Source organism: Stenella coeruleoalba (genome assembly GCF_951394435.1).
Source record: "Stenella coeruleoalba genome assembly, chromosome: 21".
Taxonomy (NCBI): Eukaryota; Metazoa; Chordata; class Mammalia; order Artiodactyla; family Delphinidae; genus Stenella; species Stenella coeruleoalba.
Window position 1 is genome coordinate 16,373,046 of NC_137167.1, and position 21,398 is coordinate 16,394,443.

At 35.9% G+C, this 21,398-nt stretch overlaps 1 protein-coding gene across 9 annotated transcripts in view; it reads right to left on the reverse strand.

The window, feature by feature from the left end:
• Positions 1-21,398, reverse strand: part of SGCZ (sarcoglycan zeta) — a 920,121-nt gene that overhangs the window by 35,144 nt on the left and 863,579 nt on the right. For all 9 annotated transcript variants that reach the window (XM_079908978.1, XM_079908974.1, XM_079908973.1 and 6 more), the window contains one exon: positions 7,635-7,757. In XM_079908978.1, coding sequence (XP_079765104.1) covers positions 7,635-7,757 — 123 coding nt within the window. The remainder of the gene's footprint in view (positions 1-7,634; positions 7,758-21,398) is intronic.

The following is a 21,398-nucleotide window of genomic DNA, read 5'->3' on the forward strand; positions in this document are numbered from 1 at the left end:
CCTTCATCTGCTGTGTATTTCTCTGTCTTCTCATTTTTCTTAACTTACTGTGTTTGTTGTCTCCTTTTTGCAGTCTGCAGGTTCATAGTTCTCATTGTTTTTGGTGTGTCCCCAGTGGGTAAGGTTGGTTCTGTGGGTTGTGTAGCCTTCCTGGTGGAGGGCACTGGTGCCTGTGTTCTGGTGGATGAGGCTGGATCTTGTCCTTCTGATGGGCAGGACCGCATCCGGTGGTGTGTTTTGGGGTGCCTGTGAACTTAGTATGATTTTAGGTAGCCTTTCTGCTAATGGGTGGGGTTGTGTTCCTGTCTTGCTAGTTGTTCATCGTGGGGTGTCCAGCACTGGAGCTTGCTGGTCATTGAGTGGAGCTGGGTCCGAGCACTGAGACAGAGATCTGTGGGACAACTCTCGCCAATTGGTATTATGTGGGGCTGGGAGGTCTCTGGTGTCCAATGTCCTGAACTTGGCTCTCCCACCTCAGAGGCTCAGGTCTGACACCTGGCCGGAGCACCAAGACTCTGTCAGCCACACGGCTTACATGTAAATGGGTTACATTCTCCAATCCAAAGGCACAGGGTCACTGGCCTTCTGCACTCAGCTCAGTCCTCCAGCCGAGCATTGTCTTCTGGGCCTTTTCCATATGGAGAGCCTGCTTTGGATCCAGGTCCAGCTGCATTCCCTAGCATCTAGAAGAAGCAGCTGATGCCCCCATCCTCCCTTATCCCTGCCACAACTTGTCACGATCCTGGAGTGCCTCCATTTGTGAATTTATAATCATTTCAAAATAAAAGTTGACAGTTACTCTTCGGTTGGCAATTTCCCTCCTAAAGTCATAATTTTGGGGCTTCAACCTGAGCACTTACCTTGACACTTAAGCCTATTCAAAACGTGTTCCTGAGGACAGTTTTGAACTTGCCAAAAAGTGATCTCCGGCCTACCTGTGAGCATGCATGGGAGGTTTAAAAGAATTGGAGTTATCTAATCAGGCCAGTGAAATCAGGATTGAGACTCTATTTCAGTGATAAAATGATGTATCCTACAGAGTAAGGTGACCAGAAGTTTGACACATCCACTGAGAAAGGAACAAAAGGAGAAGTGAAATGGACTGAATCTGCAGGATTCCCTTTCAGTCAATAATACAGAAGGCCTGTCTTTCACTCACTCAACAGGGACTACAGTCTTCCACTGTTTGCAATCCAACTACCTTAGAATCCTACTTCTGGTTTGGTTTTATCAATTTGACAATTGATATTCAAGGGGACTAGGCTAAGGGACCACATAGTCATTGATGTGTCTAGATTCTCTGAGATTGACCATTGTATTAAAGCCACATCATCAAATAGCTACAAACCTACCCTGTATAATTATATATCCCTGTATGAAGATCTTACAGCATTGAAAGTTAATATTATATACTTCATTTTTTCCATATTTAATAAAATAATTTACCATACTGCTATGGACTGAATTTTGTCTCTTCAAAATAAATGTGTGGTGGCTATCTCTCCCAGTGTAATGGTATTTGCAGACAGAGCCTTTGGGAGAAAATCAGATTTAGAGGAGGGAGATGGTGGGATGCTCATTATAAGATTAGTGACCTTATAAGAAGAGTCAGAGACACCAGGGCTCGCTCTCTCTCTGCCTGGTGAGGACACATTGAGAAGGCAACTATCTGCAAGCCAGGAAGAATGCTCTAATCAGAACCCAACCATCCTGTCACCTTGATCTTGGACTTCCAGACTCCAGAACTGTGAGAAAAATTAATTTCTATTTTTTAAGCCAGTCAGTTTATGATATTTTATTACAGCAGCCTGAGTTGACTAAGACATATGTGGAGAATATTTTTCTATACTCTGAAAAACGTTATCTGTGGTTTATTAATTACATTGTTCAAATTTATATTTTATTGTTTGAAACAATGTCAAGTCTGAAGAAAAGTCATGAGTATAATTTAAAAAAGAAAACAAAAAACTCTTGTATACCCCTTGCTCTGGAGCCCCATTCAAGTTTTGCTAAATGTGATTGGCTTTAAAAACAAATCCACAAATTCTTTGAAACTCATAAAGGGAAAGCGGGTCCTCTTTTATGACTTTCTTCACATTTCTATTGCACCAATCATATTTTCAAGAAGTTTTGCTTTAACAAAATTAGGAAACATTTAAGTCAGAACTCAGAGAAATAAAATAAGTCACAGAGAAGACTGTCAGTAAGGTGCTCAGAGGAAGCAGCTATTTTCTGACGATGGCATAGTTCATTATTAATACATTTCAAAACCTGCAATCAGTTTTCACCCAGAAATTTGGGGGTCAGAGTGGTACTCATCTTTAACATCTCTAAAAGCTTTATCCTCTGTAAGTTTAAAAAACTAGAGACAGTAACCATGCAGATGTGCTTTTGAAGCATTTCCTCAGGCTCGCTGGGGTGGGAGGAAAGGAGGAGGAGGACTAATTTAAAAAAACAACTAGAAAATTGAGTTGAGTGATTTACTCAAGTCTACAGACTTGAAATGCCACACCGAAGAAAATGAAGTGATTGCACCTCCCTTTCCTCAGCACCTGATCTCATCACATTTCTTCAGGTGCCATTCAGACCAAGCAGCTCCATCCTGCTGGTTGAGTGTTATCATGTTCTTAGCATTTGGACAGCCTGGAGGAACAACAGTCCTATGTAATAGAAAGGTTGATTCCAAAGCTCAACCCATCACAATGTCCCAATTTAACAGACGAGAAGAAGGATGTAGAAGACTAACTAATAAAGACAAACCAGAAAATACTGATTTCAACCCAGAAACACAGTGTTTAATTTAAAGGCAGCTCTTTGGAAAACTCTTTCTTCTGTTGTCAAATAAGCATTGGAACCTATCTTTCCAATCATTCAATTAGAACAGAGACAAAGGAATGACACTCTTGGCTTTCAAGCAAACACTAGGGAACAGGGTGGATGCATGATTCGGATTCACTATTCTTTCAAATTGACAGTTTTAATTTCTACTGCCTGATAAAAAAGAGACATCCTTTCTTCTCATACATTGAGCCATTTTCTACTTTTCTCTCAAAGGCAAAACAGAGAGATCTAACTCCAACTAATGGCTTTTAATTTAACATGAAAGTATCCTAAAGGACTAAAGTCTTTCACTTTATAAAGTCAAATGACCTGCACTTTGTTTTCTAAGTTAATATACTACTTGGAATAAAAGTGAAAGTACAAATCGCAGTTGATTGATTCTGCCTGAAAGCACTAAATTTAAGAGTCTTCTGCGTGTAAGGGTTCATATATTTTATTTATTGACCTGGTCTCAAAAGATAATTGCATTAAGTAGTATCTTTGACCAATATTACGGAATACAAAGGAAAATAAAGTTGTCAAGTATGCATATGAGAGCTAAAGTGTAAAACTCCCATATATTCAATGATATAGACAGGGTAAGTTAAGGTCAAATAAGTATATTCAAATTAAAATTTAAGTAAAGTACTACAGAGCAAGTCAAGTAATATCAAGAGTAAAAACATTAAAAATTGAAAGCATGTGACTGACTGATTGCTGAACATGCCGATGGGGTAATGAGGGCTGGTGGTATTCAGGTAACTACCTGCCACTTTACTTCCACCCTCCTGCACCCTGAAAGTATTTAAATGCATCAAGTACATCCCTGCTATGCTCCAAGTAGAGTAAATTTGAGTATCCGGAGCCACACTAGATCTACAAATAATTTTAGTCATAAGTGATTTTGCCTCAGCTGGATAGACACACTTATTATCTAAATAAATTCAACTACTTCTGCCACCTGGAAAGAGAAGTCCATGTACGAAATGCCATTTTTCTTAAAATATAAATTAGAAAGATTCCATTTTAATCCCTATGGATATTGCTTAAATGGAAAATTTCTGTGTCACAAATTTAAAATTCTAGAATCAACCTCACACAGATCTCTTGTCACATGCAACTTTGAAGTCTTGTCAGCACTGCTACCTAATTTACATGAAATACCTTGGAGTCACTGTTTCTTTGTAGTATAGTTTGTTAAATATTTAAGCACTGCTTTAAAGTACACATGAGGTTACTAATCAATCCCAGTGCCCTTAAATTGCATGCTACGTTATGCACAATTTTCTCCTCTAAGCATGTGAAATTCTAAATTATATTTGCCATTGATAACTTTATTTTCCTTTATTTTAGAAGTATTGCAGGAAAGAATAAAGCTACTATAAAGTTCCTATGCCGTATTCTGGTAATGGAGTAAGGACCTCACAGGAATTTGAGAATGAGTGTGTATGTGTGTATGTTTGTGTCTTTGTCTGTGGGTCTATCTGGGTTCTTCTGTGAGAAACAGAAGTGTGACTGGATACTGAGGGGAATTTTAATCATATTAAAGTACTCCCCTAGGACTTCCCTGGTGGTGCTGTGGTTGAGAATCCACCTGTCAATGCAGGGGACACGGGTTTGAGCCCTGGTCCGGGAAGATCCCACATGCCGCTGAGCAGTTAAGCCCGTATGCCATAACTACTGAGCCTGCGAGCCACAACTACTGAGCCTGCGTGCCACAGCTACTGAAGCCTGCGTGCCTAGAGCCCGTGCTCCACAGCAAGAGAAGCCACCGCAATGAGAGGCCCGTGTGCCACAATGAAGAGTAGCCCCCGCTCACCACAACTAGAGAAAGCCCATGCTCAGCAACAAAGACCCAAGGCAGCCAAAAATAAAGAAATAAATAGATAAATAAATTTATTTAAAAAATAAAAATAAAAGTATTCCCTAACTTAGCATTATTTATGAAAGATGTGGCCCTTGCATACCCGCATCAGGTTAAAAGCCAGGGTTACTTGTTATAGACACTCTCATTATTCCCTCCTGTGTGACGCTTCCATCCTTTACAAAAATCTGCCTGGATTCTGTAATTATGAACTCAAAATTGTATTAGTTTATTATTTAGGATCTTCTGGAGTCATATGATACATAAACATATTGTAAAACTGATTAATTTTTTGAGATAATTGGAAAATATAGATTAAACAAGAGTATTATGAAAAATAAACTCAAAGCTGTGTGTATATGTTTGTGACAGAGAAAGAAATGGAAAAACAGAGCTAGAGTGAGATATATGTATTTATCCATCTATACATCATACAATATACCATGCATACATCACACACATACAAAGGGGAGAAAAGAGAAAGAATGAATAATAGGTCAGCAGAGATGACTGCCCTAAGACAGTTAACTGAAAAGCAAAAAATCCTTAGATTTTTTACGGAACACTTTTCCTCTGACTTAATAGCCCAATTAACAATTCAAAGATGGCAACCAGGCTACCAAGAAAAAGAGGAAATGAATGTGAGTATCCATCTACCTCCAAGAAAAATTATAAAAACTAGTTATTGGGTCTAATTTTGTGAAGACAGTACTTCACTGCAATAGTTATGAGAAAAATCAAGGTAATATAAAGATCAGAGAAAGTTAGAATTCCATGAGATCATAAAAGCCGTCAAGAGCTCCAGAACTACCCTTCACTTATGAATACAAAGTACCCAATGCAAATATCTGAAATGGATGAAATAATTTTTGGTTACGTGTGTAATATCCTAAAAGCTATGAGGATTATTTTGGTATCAAAGCTGATAACTGCAGGCACTACCAAGGTTTAAAGATTGTTAAATATTAAAATCACATCTGCCCAATCCCTCTGAGTGCGTTTTTACTCTGGTTCCTGACTTTCTCACCAACTAGCAACTCAGACATTAGCATCAAGGGCCCTAAAGTCAATGTCCTTTCTGATTTGTTTGTGCTCTTTGCCAAGGAAAATCCTCATGATTTTTTTAAAATAAATTTATTTTATCTATTTATTTATTTTTGGCTATGTTGCGTCTTTGTTGCTGCGCGCAGGCTTTCTCTAGTTGCAGCGAGCAGGGGCTACTCTTTGTTGTGGTGTGCAGGCTTCTCATTGTGGTGGCTTCTCTTGCTGCGGAGCATGGGCTCTGGGTGCACGGGCTTCCGTAGTTGTGGCACGCGGGCTCAGTAGTTGTAGCTCAGGGGCTCTAGGGTGCAGGCTCAGTAGTTGTGGTGCACGGGCTTAGTTGCTCCGCGGCATGTGGGATCTTCCCAGACCAGGGCTTGAACCTGTGTCCCCTGCACTGGCAGGTGGATTCTTAACCACTGCACGACCAGGGAAGCTCTCCTCATGATTTTTTAATTAAAAAAATTTTTTTGGCTCCCTGACTGCCAACTCAAGACTTAGGAAGGCCAATGTTTATCCCATGTACATGTTTACTCCTGACCTTTTTAAGGAGTCTTAAGAAAGAAAGAGAAATGAGGCTGATGGGCAGTCCTGGGAACCAGCCCAAGCACTAACCCAATGGTGCAGGCTCCAGCTACTCATCAGAAAACTCACGAAAGAAAGAAAGGAGGTCCTCGGGGACAATAAGGATGGTGGTGGTAGATTGTGAGCCAGACCAGAGATGCCCAGTGAAGATCCCCATTCTACAATCTTTGTTGAATTTCATTGCTAATTAATAGTGTATCTTTCTTGAAATCCACGCAGACCCTCGTGTCTGGGATATTGGCAATATCAATATTATCTTTATTAATAAAAACAAAAAGCTAACCTTTACAATGTCTTCATTACGTGCCCAAAACATTCTAAAAACACACATGCACACACAGGCATGTGCGCACGATCATTTCAATCATTTAGATGAAGGAAAATAGACAGCATAGATTTACTCAAATTATTGAATGGTGGAGGCAGAATTTAACCCAAACAGCCCAAGAGCTGAGGTCATTTACCATGCAAACTGCTCTCACATGGCCCACAGGCGCTGTTCTACCTAGATATGATAGATATCCCATGAACTGTCCCCAAACTCAAATTTGGGAAACACTAAGCCAAACATATTTAATTTTTTTAATATAGGCCTCTTTGTCTTTTAAAAACATTTTATAAAAATAATATGTGTTGTGGTTGTAAATCAAATTATTCAAAAGCGATTGTACTCAAAATGCTTAAAATAGTATTAATAAAATTCTTCCCCATTCCCAATCGTGCTTTTAACTTTCTGTTATTTTGTTCTTGTTGTTGCTTTTTCATTTCAGTTGGTGGTTGACACTAATGGCCCTAATATTAGAATAATGACTTTAATAATGTCTCAGTAATAGGTGATTAGCGCTATTTCTTGATTTATATACTTTTGAAGATAATTATGAGCCCTAAAGAACAGGAATTTAATTTACTTAAAACCTTCCCCTTACTTCATTCTAAAGTTGATGTTTTAGTTCTTCTTTTGCATATCTTTTACTGTTGAGTAACACCTCTAAATTGTATTTATCTATCACCTTGAGTAATCTTTAATCACTGTTTGCACCCCACCTTTTCTTCCACCATCCACACTCAGTTTCCTCCACCTAACCCTGCCTGAGACGTGCAGCTTTGCTTTTATATCGTTAAGGCTAATATTTATAGTGTCTTCTGCAACCACGACCAGAGCTTTCTGTTTATGACTACTGGAAAATCAAATGATGTGATATCATGATATTATGCAAGACTCAATTTCAGGCATGGGGACCATAGATATAAAAAAGTAGTTTCTCGTTCAGTTGCGTATTCTTTCAAGAAGTAAACAATGTTCCAAGACCTCCATCTACAGTACCTGTAACTTTCAGCTTTTCAGCCCCAATGGTAATCCCATCTTCATCTGCAGAAAACAGCACCCTGCCATCTTCACTTGCTCTCACTTCAAATCTTTTACACTGAGCTTCCACAGCATCAGCTCCTATGGTCAGAGGAAAGGTTTAAAAATGAATCTGGTATCCAGGAAACCATTAACATGTATTTTTTTAAAAAAAGAAGAGAAATATATACATTATTTAATCTCTACAGTATGTTTTATACCTAAATTAATATTTTAAAATTACCATCCTTTTCAGGAGGCTATCTAATTTGGTAAGGTATTGCTGGGCTAGGTTGGTTGGGTACACATCTGACCTCTAAATCCTGACATAGTCCTGACAAGGTCTGTGTGGGTTTAGCCAGTTAGAAAATCTCTGCATATACACAAGGGAGACAATGTCTGCTTTGTTCTTGGTGGCAGCCTGAAGACTTGGCATTTTACCTGGCATGTACTGGATGCTTAATAAGGACTTGTGGACTGAAGGATTCTCGTGTTTTCTCTCTGCAAGTAGACAATAGTGCCCACGCTTGCTACATCACAAGGTACTTATAAAGCATTATTCAGTTGTGAACCTTTAGTTACTCTACACTTCATACATTTAATACTGCAATTTGTTCACTCTTTATTACTACTGAATGTGAATCCATTTTAGATTCAATATTGCAAATGTATATCTATATATACATACATAACATATATATTTAGTGTTCTCCAATGTATCTTCTAATCAATAATTTTCTTTATTAAAATATTTTAAAGAAATGCAATTACATTATGCAATTGAAATCTATTTTCAATTTATTGGACAATTTTGCACATTGATTCATCCACAATCCACAAAGCCAGCTCCCATATGTGGAAAACATAATTAATTTGAGAGTGAGCAGGGCTTCAGCAAGAAGATCAAACGGGTCAGGGGCTGAGCAACTGCTATTTCCATAACACTGATTTCTTCCTTTTGGCGTAATGCATTTGGCAATATGTATCTGTGTCTTCCCCTCCTGTTAAGATCTGGAACATCCCTCTGCTGCTATCTACATCAGAAGCTCCTGGCAAGTACAATGTGGTCCACTCAGGGACCTGGGCATAGCACCCTTTGTGCATATTTCTTTTCATTTCTGTCTACATATGCTATGGACTGAATATTTGTGTATGCCCTAAATTCATATGTTGAAATCCTAATTCATAATGTGATGGTGTTAGGATATGGGGTCTTTGGAAGGTAATTAGGTCATGAGAATGGAGCCCTCCTGAATGGGATTGGTGCCCTTATAAAAAGACACAAATAAGTTTGCTTTCTCTCTCTATGCAGTCTATGGAGTGAGGACACAGGGAGAAGCTGGCTGTCTGTAAGCCAGGAAGCAGCCTCTCACCAGACACTGGATTTGCTGACACCTTGATCTTGGACTTCCAGCCTCCACAACTGTGAGAAATAAAAATCTGTTTTTCAGCCACCCAGTCTATGGTATTTTGTTACAGCAATCCAAATGGAGTAAGACAATGTACTACCATTTTTTGTTAGCTATATGACCCCCAGGAATTCAAAACAGGAGATTATATTTGTATTCCAAAACGCCCTCTAAATTTAAAACTGTGTCTAGTTTCTAGTAGGCTTTTAGTAGGAGAATGTTGTAGAGGTGAATGAGTGCAAGACTTAACTTTCTTCCCATTTCCTTAGTCCTCAACCCCACCTCAGCCCTACTCTCAACCCTAGTCCATGGGTTTTAGTAGTTACACTTTAGTAACTTACACTTCCCCATCATCATAGCTCCTGAGGAGTACTTAATAAGAGGATGACATTATTCCAAACTGGTAATATATGGGATAATTTCTCTGAAAACAAGAAATTTTTCTTATATTCTGAAACTACATATATGTTTTCAGGTCCACAAAGAAAATGTGAAAACCTCCAATAAGAACAATGCTAAATACTTAAAAACTGGTGTTAACCATGCAAGCTATCAAGTTCAAAACAGCATCAATTGTATTTTAAAGTCTGTTTTTTTAAGCAAATAACTTTCCTTCTGGGATTTAATGGTAATATTGGAGAAACCATGGAAGACCTATCATTCCTGGTCACAGTCATTGCATTTGATCTTGCAAACATTATTTCAGCAGCCTGTGTTCAGCTGATTTTGTTTTCTTCTCATCATGGCCTAACTTTCCTGTATTGAGCTTTTAATCTTTGAACCATAATAACTCAAATGGATGATGTTCAAAAAGCCATGTTTGAGGCCACATGTGTTGATAAAAGTGATTTCTGAGTTTTGAGGCTTCTGTGTTTCAATCTATCTTCAGGGAACTGAGGCCTACCTTAAATATGAACTGCCAAAAAGATATTACAGATACTATACATGTAAAACTTAACATGTACACTACCTTGCTTCCTTCAAATATATTTAATTATTGGGTGAATTGATCCACAAAATATATCTCTGACTTTAATGACATTGAAGTATACAGATCTCTGTGCTTATAGATACATACATACATACACACTATATACACACACACAGCAGCAAGACTTTTCTTGGCATAATACTTAATGTTGTTATATGGGAGACAATTTATTAACATAAAAATGCTATATTATAAGTCACAGAAACTATTAGAAATATAAGTTAAGTGTCTGGATGTGGCAAAGTAAGCTGAAATCTTAATTCATTGCATTTAAATAAGCAAAAGAAAATAAGCAGATTAGAAAACATTTATGCACCTGGAATAGAAGAGATGCATCTAGGCCATAAATAAATGGATAAAGACTCATCCAATTGAAAAATAGATATATAAATTAACACAGCAGACTACACTCTATTCAACATATTAGTATAAGTACAGAAGGCAAAATTGCAAGCAATTAGCAGTGCATTGATAATAAGTAAATATTTTAAGTCAGAAAATAATTTTGAATGTATTGTGCTTCTGTATATTACCTTTCTGCAAATGGAAAGCACTTAATATATGTAATTGGACATATATTGCATTGTTGTGAATATTTATGTTTAAAATAAATATATTAGGCTATATATATGGAACTGAATTTATTATATCCTAACGTGCTTTGTGTTGTCTTATGCTGTGTTTCAGGTTTCAAGTTAGCATCTCATATTCTCTAGGCTAGATCACCTTAGAAGCCAGTTGTTCAGAGGGGCAGTGATGTCCAGTTTAACCTTATCTCAATGAAAGATGCCTCCAGAGTTGCAGGAAAGCAATATGTCTGAATGTCTCTGGGTAAAGAGCTCTGATTCCTTAGCAAATAGATCATGGGAGACAAGTTATCCTGGAAGCTCTGTATTTTATTAGTCATCTTAAACACCAAATTGCTAACTAAAGTATCAAGACTAAGGGCTTCTTTCAGAATATCTCTGAGAAGTTCATGTCAGCAACTTCAAAAATCAAAGAACGATTTGGTATAGAGCAAGAAAAGAGGGAGATGGATCCAGACGGCAGAGTAAGAGGATGTGGAGTTCATCTCCCCCCACTAACATATCAAAAATACATCTACATGTGGAAAATTTCTCATTGAAAACTAACTGGAAACTGGCAGAAGGACTCCTTTACAACCAAGGCTGTGAGAAAGGTCCACACATAATTGCGCAGGAAGGGAAGAAAAGTGATCAGTTTGGGACCTGTGCTCCCCGGGAGGAGACTCAGAGGAAAGGGAGAATACAAAGGTGAGCACACTGGGGAGTGAGAGGTGAGAGCCACAGACTGGGTGCCTGGGTCCTGGGGTCCTATGTGGGGAAGACCAGCTGCCTTGGCTGGTTGGAGGACCTCTGGGACAGGCAGGAGGGCTGTGGGAAGGATGGACTCTGATGGTGAGGAGTGTGCTCACTGGCTCGCTCTCGAGGCAGGACTGAGAGGGCAGAGAGAGGACTGCTCTGGAGCTGTTGGGTTTCCCATGACCACCTCCGCGTGTGCCCCAGACCGAGCCAGGCAAACACTCTGGCGATGCTGAGCGTATTTTCATGTGCCTGTTGGCCATCTGTATACTGTTGGTGGGAATGTAAACTGGTGCAGCCACTGTGGAAGACAGTATGGAGGTTTCTCAAAAAACTAAAACTAGGACTGCCATATGACCAAGCAATTCCACTACTGGGTATATATCCCAAAACACCAAAAACACTAATTCGAAAAGATACATGCACCCCAAGGTTCATAGCAGCATTACTTACAATTGCCAAAACATTATGGAACAACTTAAGTGTCCATCAATGGACGACTGGACAAAGAAGATGTGGGATATTACTCAGCCATAAAAAATAATGAAATTCTGCCATTTGCAACAGTGTGAATGGACCTAGGAAATATTATGCTTAGTGAAATAAGTCAGACAGAGAAAGACAAATACTGTATAATATCACTTATATGTGGAATCTAAAAAATAAAACAAAGGAATGTATGTAGCAAAACAGAAACAGACTCACAGATATAGAAAGCAAACTAGTGGTTACCAGAGTGGAGAGGGAAATGGGGCAAGATCGACATATGGGATTAAGAGATACAAACTACTATGTATAAAATAGACATGCAACAAGGATATATTATTGTACAGCACAGGGAATCATAGTCATTATCTTGTAACAACTTTCAATAAACTATAATCTGTAAAAATACTGAAACACTATGCTGTACACCTGAAACTAACATAATATTGTAAATTAGCTATACTTCAACTTAAAAAAGAACAAGAAAAGAGAACTGGCAGGAAAAAAAGAAAATATGTAAGCAAAATAATAGGTTTTTTAAAAGGATTGAAGTGTTCAATACATATCCTAATATTTTCTCTAGTCCATTTAATGTTCTGTATAGATTCTTTAAAAGCAAACAAAACAACAACAATGTTAATTTCTTATTTCCCTCAGAGATGGCTCCACTGCCCTTTTTGGAAGGTTCACATTTCTTACAGTCATATTTAGTGTCCAAATGCATGTTTTGCAGACAAGTAGAGAGGCTCCGTTAATTATGTACTGGCTTTGCATTTTCTATGTTAAATCAGTCGAAGACATGAACTGGAAAGTTTTCTTCAATAAAAAGAAAACAAGGCAAAGATCAAAATGGATATGTCTGGTGTGTTTTCCTCAAGCATAGCAGGGTGAATCCTTTCTTCCTATATAACTCTAATTTTGTATGTCTGTCAATATTTTCAAGGTCTTAAAGAAGAGCATTATTAAAAGATTAGAAATTCCCACAAGAAAAACAAAAACAAGATTCAATACAGTCAACTAAATTCAGTGTTCTGAAATTGCTGATTTAGAATTATCATGGGTCAGGAAAAAAAACAAACCAAGTTTGAAACAAAGTAAGCTGCTTTCATGAAATATGAGTGTAAATAAGCCTGAGGTTTATTTTATTTTACACGATGTGTGTCATTAAAATCTTGCACGTGGAAAGTGCACTCTGAGTGTACGGGGGACAAGAGGAGAAGCAGCAGCAGAAGAAAGGGAAGGTCACCAGGGCCAGGCTGGGAAGCTTGTCTCAGAAGAAGGGCTATTGAGCCTTGGGGATCTGCAATCCTCATGGCATCTTGCCAGAGATCAGTCTTTGTTTCTTTCCCCCTACCCTCAGGAACTGCCTTCTGTTTTGGAACTGGAGGAGCAGCCATTCTTCCATCAGCAAATAAGGTTGTTATATTTACTCTGAGGCTATATTCACCTTTGTAGCCCTACCTGGGACTCCCTACAGTCCTGTGTCTAGACCGATGCCTGTGCACAATATTCCTCAATTAAAGTGTGTTTTTAAGTTGAAATGAATTCCATGACTCTCCACCATTTGTTCTTTTGAGCCTTGTGTATCACTTCCTTGCCCATCTATACTATCCCTGCGATCACACACTATTGCTCACCGTCATCCTTTTCTAAAAAGTTATGAAAAACTTATGCATATAATAATTATATAAATAATGTTACCCACCACCCCACTGAATACATATCTACTATTTCCAAAATAGGTGAACCTTTCAGTGTAACCTTTCCTTAATCATATGTCCCTTGATCCTCAGGGAGTTCCAGATGTCAGCAATGTCCCCAAATGAGTCTTTATCACTCCCATTTTATAACCTTACTACTTATGTATGTATCCATCAAAGCTTTTTATTTTTGCATGTTTTGCACAAGATACACACACACATGAACAGACACACCATTTTATATTATTTGTATTTTTCAGTGACTAGATTTATTTTGTTAAATTGTAGCTCTGGTTTATTCACCTTCACTGTGATATTCTATCGTACGGATATACCACAAATTAGTGATCCATTTTCCATTGAAAATCTTTTAGGTTGTTTCTAGGATATCAGAATCTGTAACAATTATGCTATAAATGTTTTTGTGTAAGGATCCTTCTACACTTGGGCAAACGCGTTCTAGGGCTTTTACTTGGGTGTGGGATGGCTGGACAGCAGAGTGTGTACTTTAATTTTACTAAATAATAAAAAGTTGCTTTCCAAACTGGTTGTATTGATTTACATTCCTACGGAGAAAGTATGAGTGTTCCTGTAACTCCACATCATTGCAAACACTGAACGTTAAAAGACTTTAATTTTTACCAATCTGCATGTTAAAAGGTATGCCACTATGGTTTAAATTTACAATTCCCTGATTGCTGTTGGAGTAAACATCTTTTTTATGCCATTGCTCCACAGACTCTTTCCTGACAATATACTCCCCATGGGGGCATGGGAGGCCAGCTCTTTCTCTAGAAGTGGTTCAGTTCTCATAGGATTTTATTCTCTCAGACCAAAGCAGTTAATCCATACACAAGCATGTGACTCAAATGCTCTCCTGATTTTTGCTCTAAGTTTTGAAAAAGAGGCACATTCTTCTTTGAGATCAGACACTGAGCATGATATAAACTTGAAGCTTTTAGCTGTACTTCCAACATGGAGAAAGTCTGCCTGAGAAATCAGCCAATCAGTGAAAAGGAGAAAAAAAAAGAAGAGAAAGAGAAGGACAGAGAGACATTCCTGAAACTACTGCTTAAATAGTCAGATCCAGTTAGAAACGAATGAATCAAGCTCTGAACTTTCCAATTTTAGAAATCAATAAATTACTCATTGACCCCACTCATTTTGAAGAGTTCATAAATTTTGAATTGGGTTTCCTTTAGCTGAATTCTTTTACTCTTTATTTTCTTCTTTAAGTTTCTATGTATTCTCCTTTCTGTCATGTTCATCTTTATTAAACAGAAATTCTGGGAATGTTCCACCTTTTAAGTATCACTGAATTTCCCCACAAAAAATTCATCAGTCTTTAATTAAAAGGAAAAAAATATGCTCTGTACCTCTAAATTAAAAAGCATTAATAATATATCAAATGTTACTTCATAACGACAAAAAATTGATTCACCATGAATATTTAGCAATTTAAATTATTATAGATGTAGAAACATGATGTCAAAACAAAGCAACATTTGACAAAACTACAAGAAAAACTAGCCAATTGCAGATTCTTGACAGATTATAAAATCTTTTCTCAGTAACACAGCAAAAAAAAAAATAATAATGGGACAATTAAAACATTTTTATCAACGTTGGCATATTGGTCGTGCATTGAATCCTTAATCTAAATACTTTAGGGACTTCCCTGGTGGTCCAGTGATTAAGACTCTGTATTTCCAATGCAGGGGGCATGGGTTTGTTCCCTGGGCAGGGAACTAAGATCTCACATGACGCACAGTGTGGCCAAAAAAAAAAAAAAAAAACCCAAATATATATATGCATATATAAATAAAATAAATACTTTAAAGTGCTCCTTTTCAATTGAATATTTTTTCCATTTTATTGGAATATAATTGTCTACTACATTATATAAGTATAAAGTTTTCAGCAAAATGACTTATATATATTGGGGAATAATTGAATATTTTATTTGACTATTTTATCTCAACCTACTCTATTAAATACCTTAAAAAGTGTATCATTACTCTGACTTAATGCAAATCTTAACAGATTACAGCATGAAAATTATAGAGATTTTTATCTGACCACATTGCAATCAATCTTAAATAACAAAAGTTAACTGATATATCCCCATATGTTTAGAAATCTTAAAACACACATTAAAATAAGCACTGGGCAAAATTCTAATAATAGTTGAAATTAGAAAGTGTTCCAAACTAAACAATGATTACAATATTATTATCAACACTTGTAAAATACACTAAATCAGTACTTACAACAAAATGTCTAGCCTCACATAGCTATATTGGAAGAGAAGAGATGCTAAAAATTAATGATCAAACATCCCCCTATGCTGAGTAGTAGAAAACAACAGCAATAAAACAACAACAAAAATCCTCAAAATGTAGATGGAAACAAATAATGAAGGGCAGATATTAATGAAATAGAGTACAAATCTATAATACATTAGATCAATGAGGTCAAAAGTAGATTTATTACAACTAATAAAATAGACCAATTTATGGTGAAATTAATTAATAAAATATTTAAATATAACAATACATATCAGTAATAAAAAGGGACATTACTACAGATATTATAGACGTTCAAATGGTACAAATATTTTATAGCAACATTGTATCAATAAATTTGAAAATCTGTTTGACTTGAAAAAATGCCTACAAAATATTACTTACCATATTGACTTAGGAATAAACAGAAAACCTGAGCACTCCCGTTATAATATAGTACAACACAGTACAGAAATTACATAAATAGTTTAAAATCTTTACATATATACACATACAGACATGCACACACACACACACAGAAATCCTAGTCTGTGCTATTCAGGAAAGAATTAACTTGAATACAAATTACAACTCTTAATGAGAACAGAATAATACGAAACACTCCCCAACTGATTTCATGAAGCTAGCGTAATTCTGACACGAAAACCTTACAGAGATAGCACACTGAGTAAAAATTACAGTATAATTATACTCATAAACAAAAAATCAAAAAGCCTAAGTAACGCATTAGCCCACCATGTTTACTCCAGGCATGTAAGAGTGGTTTATATCTGACACTCAGTAAATGTATTTAACTATCTTTGAAGTTTTAAAGAGAAAAGACAGGATTAGCTCATAGAGGTATAAAAATTTTTTGACATAATTCAACATTGTTCATAAGAAAACCATTTACCAAACTTTGTATCCTTTCCTGATAAAGGGATCCATAAAAACATATTAAACCCCTGACACTTAATAATGATGTATTGAAAGCTTTCCTTGTAACATAAGGAAGTAGAAAAGGATACCTACTATTAACAGTTATATTCAACGGTTATATTCGTTCTAGATATCATAGCCAGTGGAATACAACTAGAAAATGGTTTGATAATTTATAAGAATTGTAAAGGTAGAAACAAAACTAGATTATTCACTGATGACATAATTCTATATGTAGAAAATCCAAAGAATCCACAAAGATATTCTTAGAATTAGGAAATCAATGTATCAAAGTCTCTGAATGCAAGGTCAATATATAAATATCAATTTTATCTTAGATAATAAAAGGTAAATGATATTATGTATAACAGAATTAGATAAAACTCATCATTTTCAAATAATAAGAATTTATTTAAAGAATAACAAAGAATCTACTGAAAAATAATTAAATGATTAAGAATTTAACATACTGCTTAGATAGTCAAGAATGAGTCTTGATTCCAGGTTTTGGAACCAAGTTTAGTTTTGTATAGTCCAAAGTCTACAGGTTGTCTGTGCTGTTGTATCAGTAGATGATAAATCCTTCTTGCAATAACACTTCTATATTATACGCCCTTGTCCTGGACACAAATTACACACTAAGAAGCATTCATTTACGTTGAAGTGGTATTTAAACCATGTTTTTTTCAGTCTTATATGATCCAAAGTATTAATTATCAATAATTTTAAAGTATTTATTAAATATTCACTATATTTCACAAACTAGGTTAACGCTGAGTATGTGAAAATAAAGAAGAAAAGGGTTTTGTACCCAAGGAGATTATAGTATATTAGAATTGCTAAACAATTATACAAGGCTGATAAACCAAAATCTATATTGACTGTTTGATCAGGTTTATCAGTGTTACTTCCTCATTAGAGGCATCACAATCAATGTACACATCCTCACAGGTACAACTTTAAATAGCAGCTTTAAATAGCATAGCTTTTTAAACTAAAACCACATATTTTAAAAAGAAAATGTTTTTGAAGAGAAGTGCTGTAGATTACAATTTCCCCTATGTGTGCGTAATCTCTTGTGATTTTGGATCAGTTTACTTGATGATACTACCAGAGCAACATGTGCTTAATAAAAGTATATTTCTAACTTGAAACTACCGGAAAATTCATTAGAGCACAATGAGATTTAGTACTTTCTAAAATAGAGTATCCCACCCTAATGGCTGTATGGCAACAACAACTTTATCAGTGTACATGTACGAACTAATACTAAGAGGAAGTAATTTTCTTTTTAATGAGGCTTTATAACATTTAAGTTTCATTTCAATCTGTAATATCTAATCAATAGTTTAGTTACACATCCGGACTACAAACATTTTCCACTTCAAATGGTCAATCACATCAGGATTTCATTCTCTCTACTCCACTCTAATTGGTCTTATCACGATCTGGAATAAACATTTTTCAAAATTTAATAGCCATAGACCTCATCTTATAGGATCTCTCGGTAGCATCTGACTCATTCAACACGTTTTTCCTTAAAAGCTTTTTTCATTAGACTTGAGAAACCACACTCTTGGCATTTTTACTAGCTCCCTAGTCATACTTTTCCAGGCTATAGCCTTGCTTTCTTCTTTTCTTCCTATTCTCTAAACATTTACATGTCTCAGAGGTCAGAATAATGATTCTTTTTCTTTTAACATTTTTATGGGAGTATAATTGTTTTACAATGGTGCGTTAGTCTCTGATTTATAACGAAGTGAATCAGTTATACATATACATATATCCCCATATCTCTTCCCTCTTAAACTGTATTCTGTGTGAAAAGTCTCCAGAGCAAAAGAAAAATCCCAAAAAGAACGGAAGGAAATCCTCTCTATTTACTCCTCTCACTTCTCCATGCATCTGGGGGTTCTCATTCGGGATCATGGCTTTAAGTAACATGTATGTGTTGAGTCCAAGATTTCTAACATGTGCACTAATATTTACCTGGAAATCCAAGTTTATATAAACACCTTTTATAGATGTCTAAAAGGTACTGAAATATAGTTTGTCTCAATAAGAACTCCTGATTTTCACACACTTGCCAAATTATTTTTTCCTCAGTAATCTCCTCAGTGAATAGGGCCACAATTTACCCCAATCGTTTAGCTCTCTACCTTCAAGGTTTATCTCAGGTCCCACTTCCACTTTTTTTCCTCTGTGCCATTTTTTTTTTCTTCCAAGCCCCTAACTGATACAGAAACCCAAAGAAAGAGGTAAATACATTGAAATATTTATTTTCAAAATGGAATGACAAAAGCAAAGGTAGTGAATAAAGATTGAGTCTTTTAAATTAAATTAAAATTTCTGTTAATTCAGAAACAGCATGTCTCTAACCCATTGCTTTCTTCCAGTTTAATAAAACGGCTGTCTAATGAGTTATTTAAATAAGGTAACGGGGTTTTCAGATAAATAAAATAAACAATATCTCTCTAAGATCTACTTTTCCCCTACATTCATCTTTCTAATAACATTCTTACTTTCCTTAGTCTCTGGAAAGATTTCTTGGTATCCTGAATATTTCAAAATATTCAAGAACAATTATAAATAACTAAACTGCCCCTCCGCCCAAGCTAAATTTTTGAACATACTAGTAATATTTGGGGCGAGGATATGATGAAGTCATTTATTTAATTAAATATTTGGGGAAACTTCCGATGCTTTTAGGCAGTTAACTGTGTTTCAGTAGAGATCACTTGAATTTGTTAAAAATAATTTGCAGAATGGACTTTTAGTTTTCTTATTTACTGATATCTATTACTCAGTGTGTATTCTCTTTTCACGCCTCATCTCCCCCTTTCAGAATAGGTATTTAAAAGAGTGTGTGTGTGTTTTTAGAGTCATCTAAAGTAACTTCCTACGCTGTTATCATCCAAATGAAGCTTTTAATTCTTTTCAACATATTGTCCTTCACTTTAATATATTTTTTTAAACTCCAAGGGAATTTTCCAATTCAAAGCACTCCTTGTTATCAGATTATCCAGCTCAATAAGAAAAGAAAGTTTTATAGCCACATGTGCAGCACATTTTAAATACTAGTCCAAATTTCCCTCACCAGCATACCTCCACCTGTCTTTCCCTGAAAATAGCTTTTTGGTGTTCAGAGAATGTAAGTAATCTGATGATGAGTTTAAATGGAATATTATTAGGATATCTGAAAAACTTGTAGGGCAAATTCTTTTATCATCACTTATTTATTGCAGGCATATCTAAGAGTTGAAATTATATTTCCAAAATATTCATTCTGGATATTACTGTATATCAGAATACTCATTAGGCTGTTTCTCTTTCTGATACATGTTTGGTATGTGGTCCATGGTTAGAATGGAGATATGGGGTCTTGGGAATGCAGGCCTTTTCTATTTTTTTCTCTGCCACTCTCAAACTATGCTTCTATCTTGGAGACCAATATAGGTGCTACTGGTCATTTTAATGAGTCTCATTCTAGAGAGCAGGAAGACAGAATAAAGGGCAGGTCCATTTTTTAAAAAGACACCATCTAAAATTGTACACACCACCTTATTTATATCTCATTGGCTAGAACTCAGGCACATCTAGCTGTAAGGGAGACATATAGTCTTGAGTTGAGTAGTCATATGCCCAGCTTAGACCTGAGATTGTATTACTAAAAGAGAAGGAAAGAATAGTTATGAGGAGGGAGCAACTAACGGTATCTATAACATCATATGAGAGCTTTTATTTCAGAAATTAATCTTGATAATTGCTCAGACTTTGGAAAACCCTAAAGTCAACGTTTATATGCATCTTTCTTACTATTCTTTTGCTACTAATGCCTAGATTCCGTATCCTGCAGGATTTCTCATCCTAATTTTAGTCGTACTAGTTAATCTAAAATAATACTGATCCCTTTGCCTATAAATGAACGAGAGTAAGGCTAACAGGAGCAGAAACCAGTTAGATTTCAGTCATATGTACTTTGTAAACACAGTATTTTGTTAACACAAAATATTTATGACTTACTGAAAAAATGCCATACAATTCATGACTTCAAAAAACAAATCACATATATAAGAAAGTACTTGCTACATCTCCTCTGAAAATTCCAACTGGGTGGTGCTTTATAGTCAAAACAGAAAATAGATAATTTTATTGTTTTTCTTTAGCAAATTACTATGTTGTCTTTTAGTACATTTTTGCATTTAAAGGAATATAAATAATAAGAAGGAAAAGAACACCGCTGTATCTATTGCTGATAGCGGTGTCCTTGATAATTAGCACCAAATATCCTCATCCAATCTGAATTTTTTTCTCAATAACACATAATTTGCATACTGTTAAACACTCTTCACTTTTTAAAATTAAATCTCCAATATTTCTTCCCATAACATGTATATTTTGGAAAAGTAATATCACATTCAGATGTTAAAATGCTTTGCTACCTCCAAGCACTCTTTAATAAAAATTACCAGTAAATTACCATGAATAAATTGCATATGATGTTTGAGCTTTTATTCCAGAATTCTATCTAAGCCTATCCTTAGTACTTTATTTCTTTTACCTGGTTCTATATTTCTTTTCTTTCGAGCTTTCATCTTCACTAATTAGATG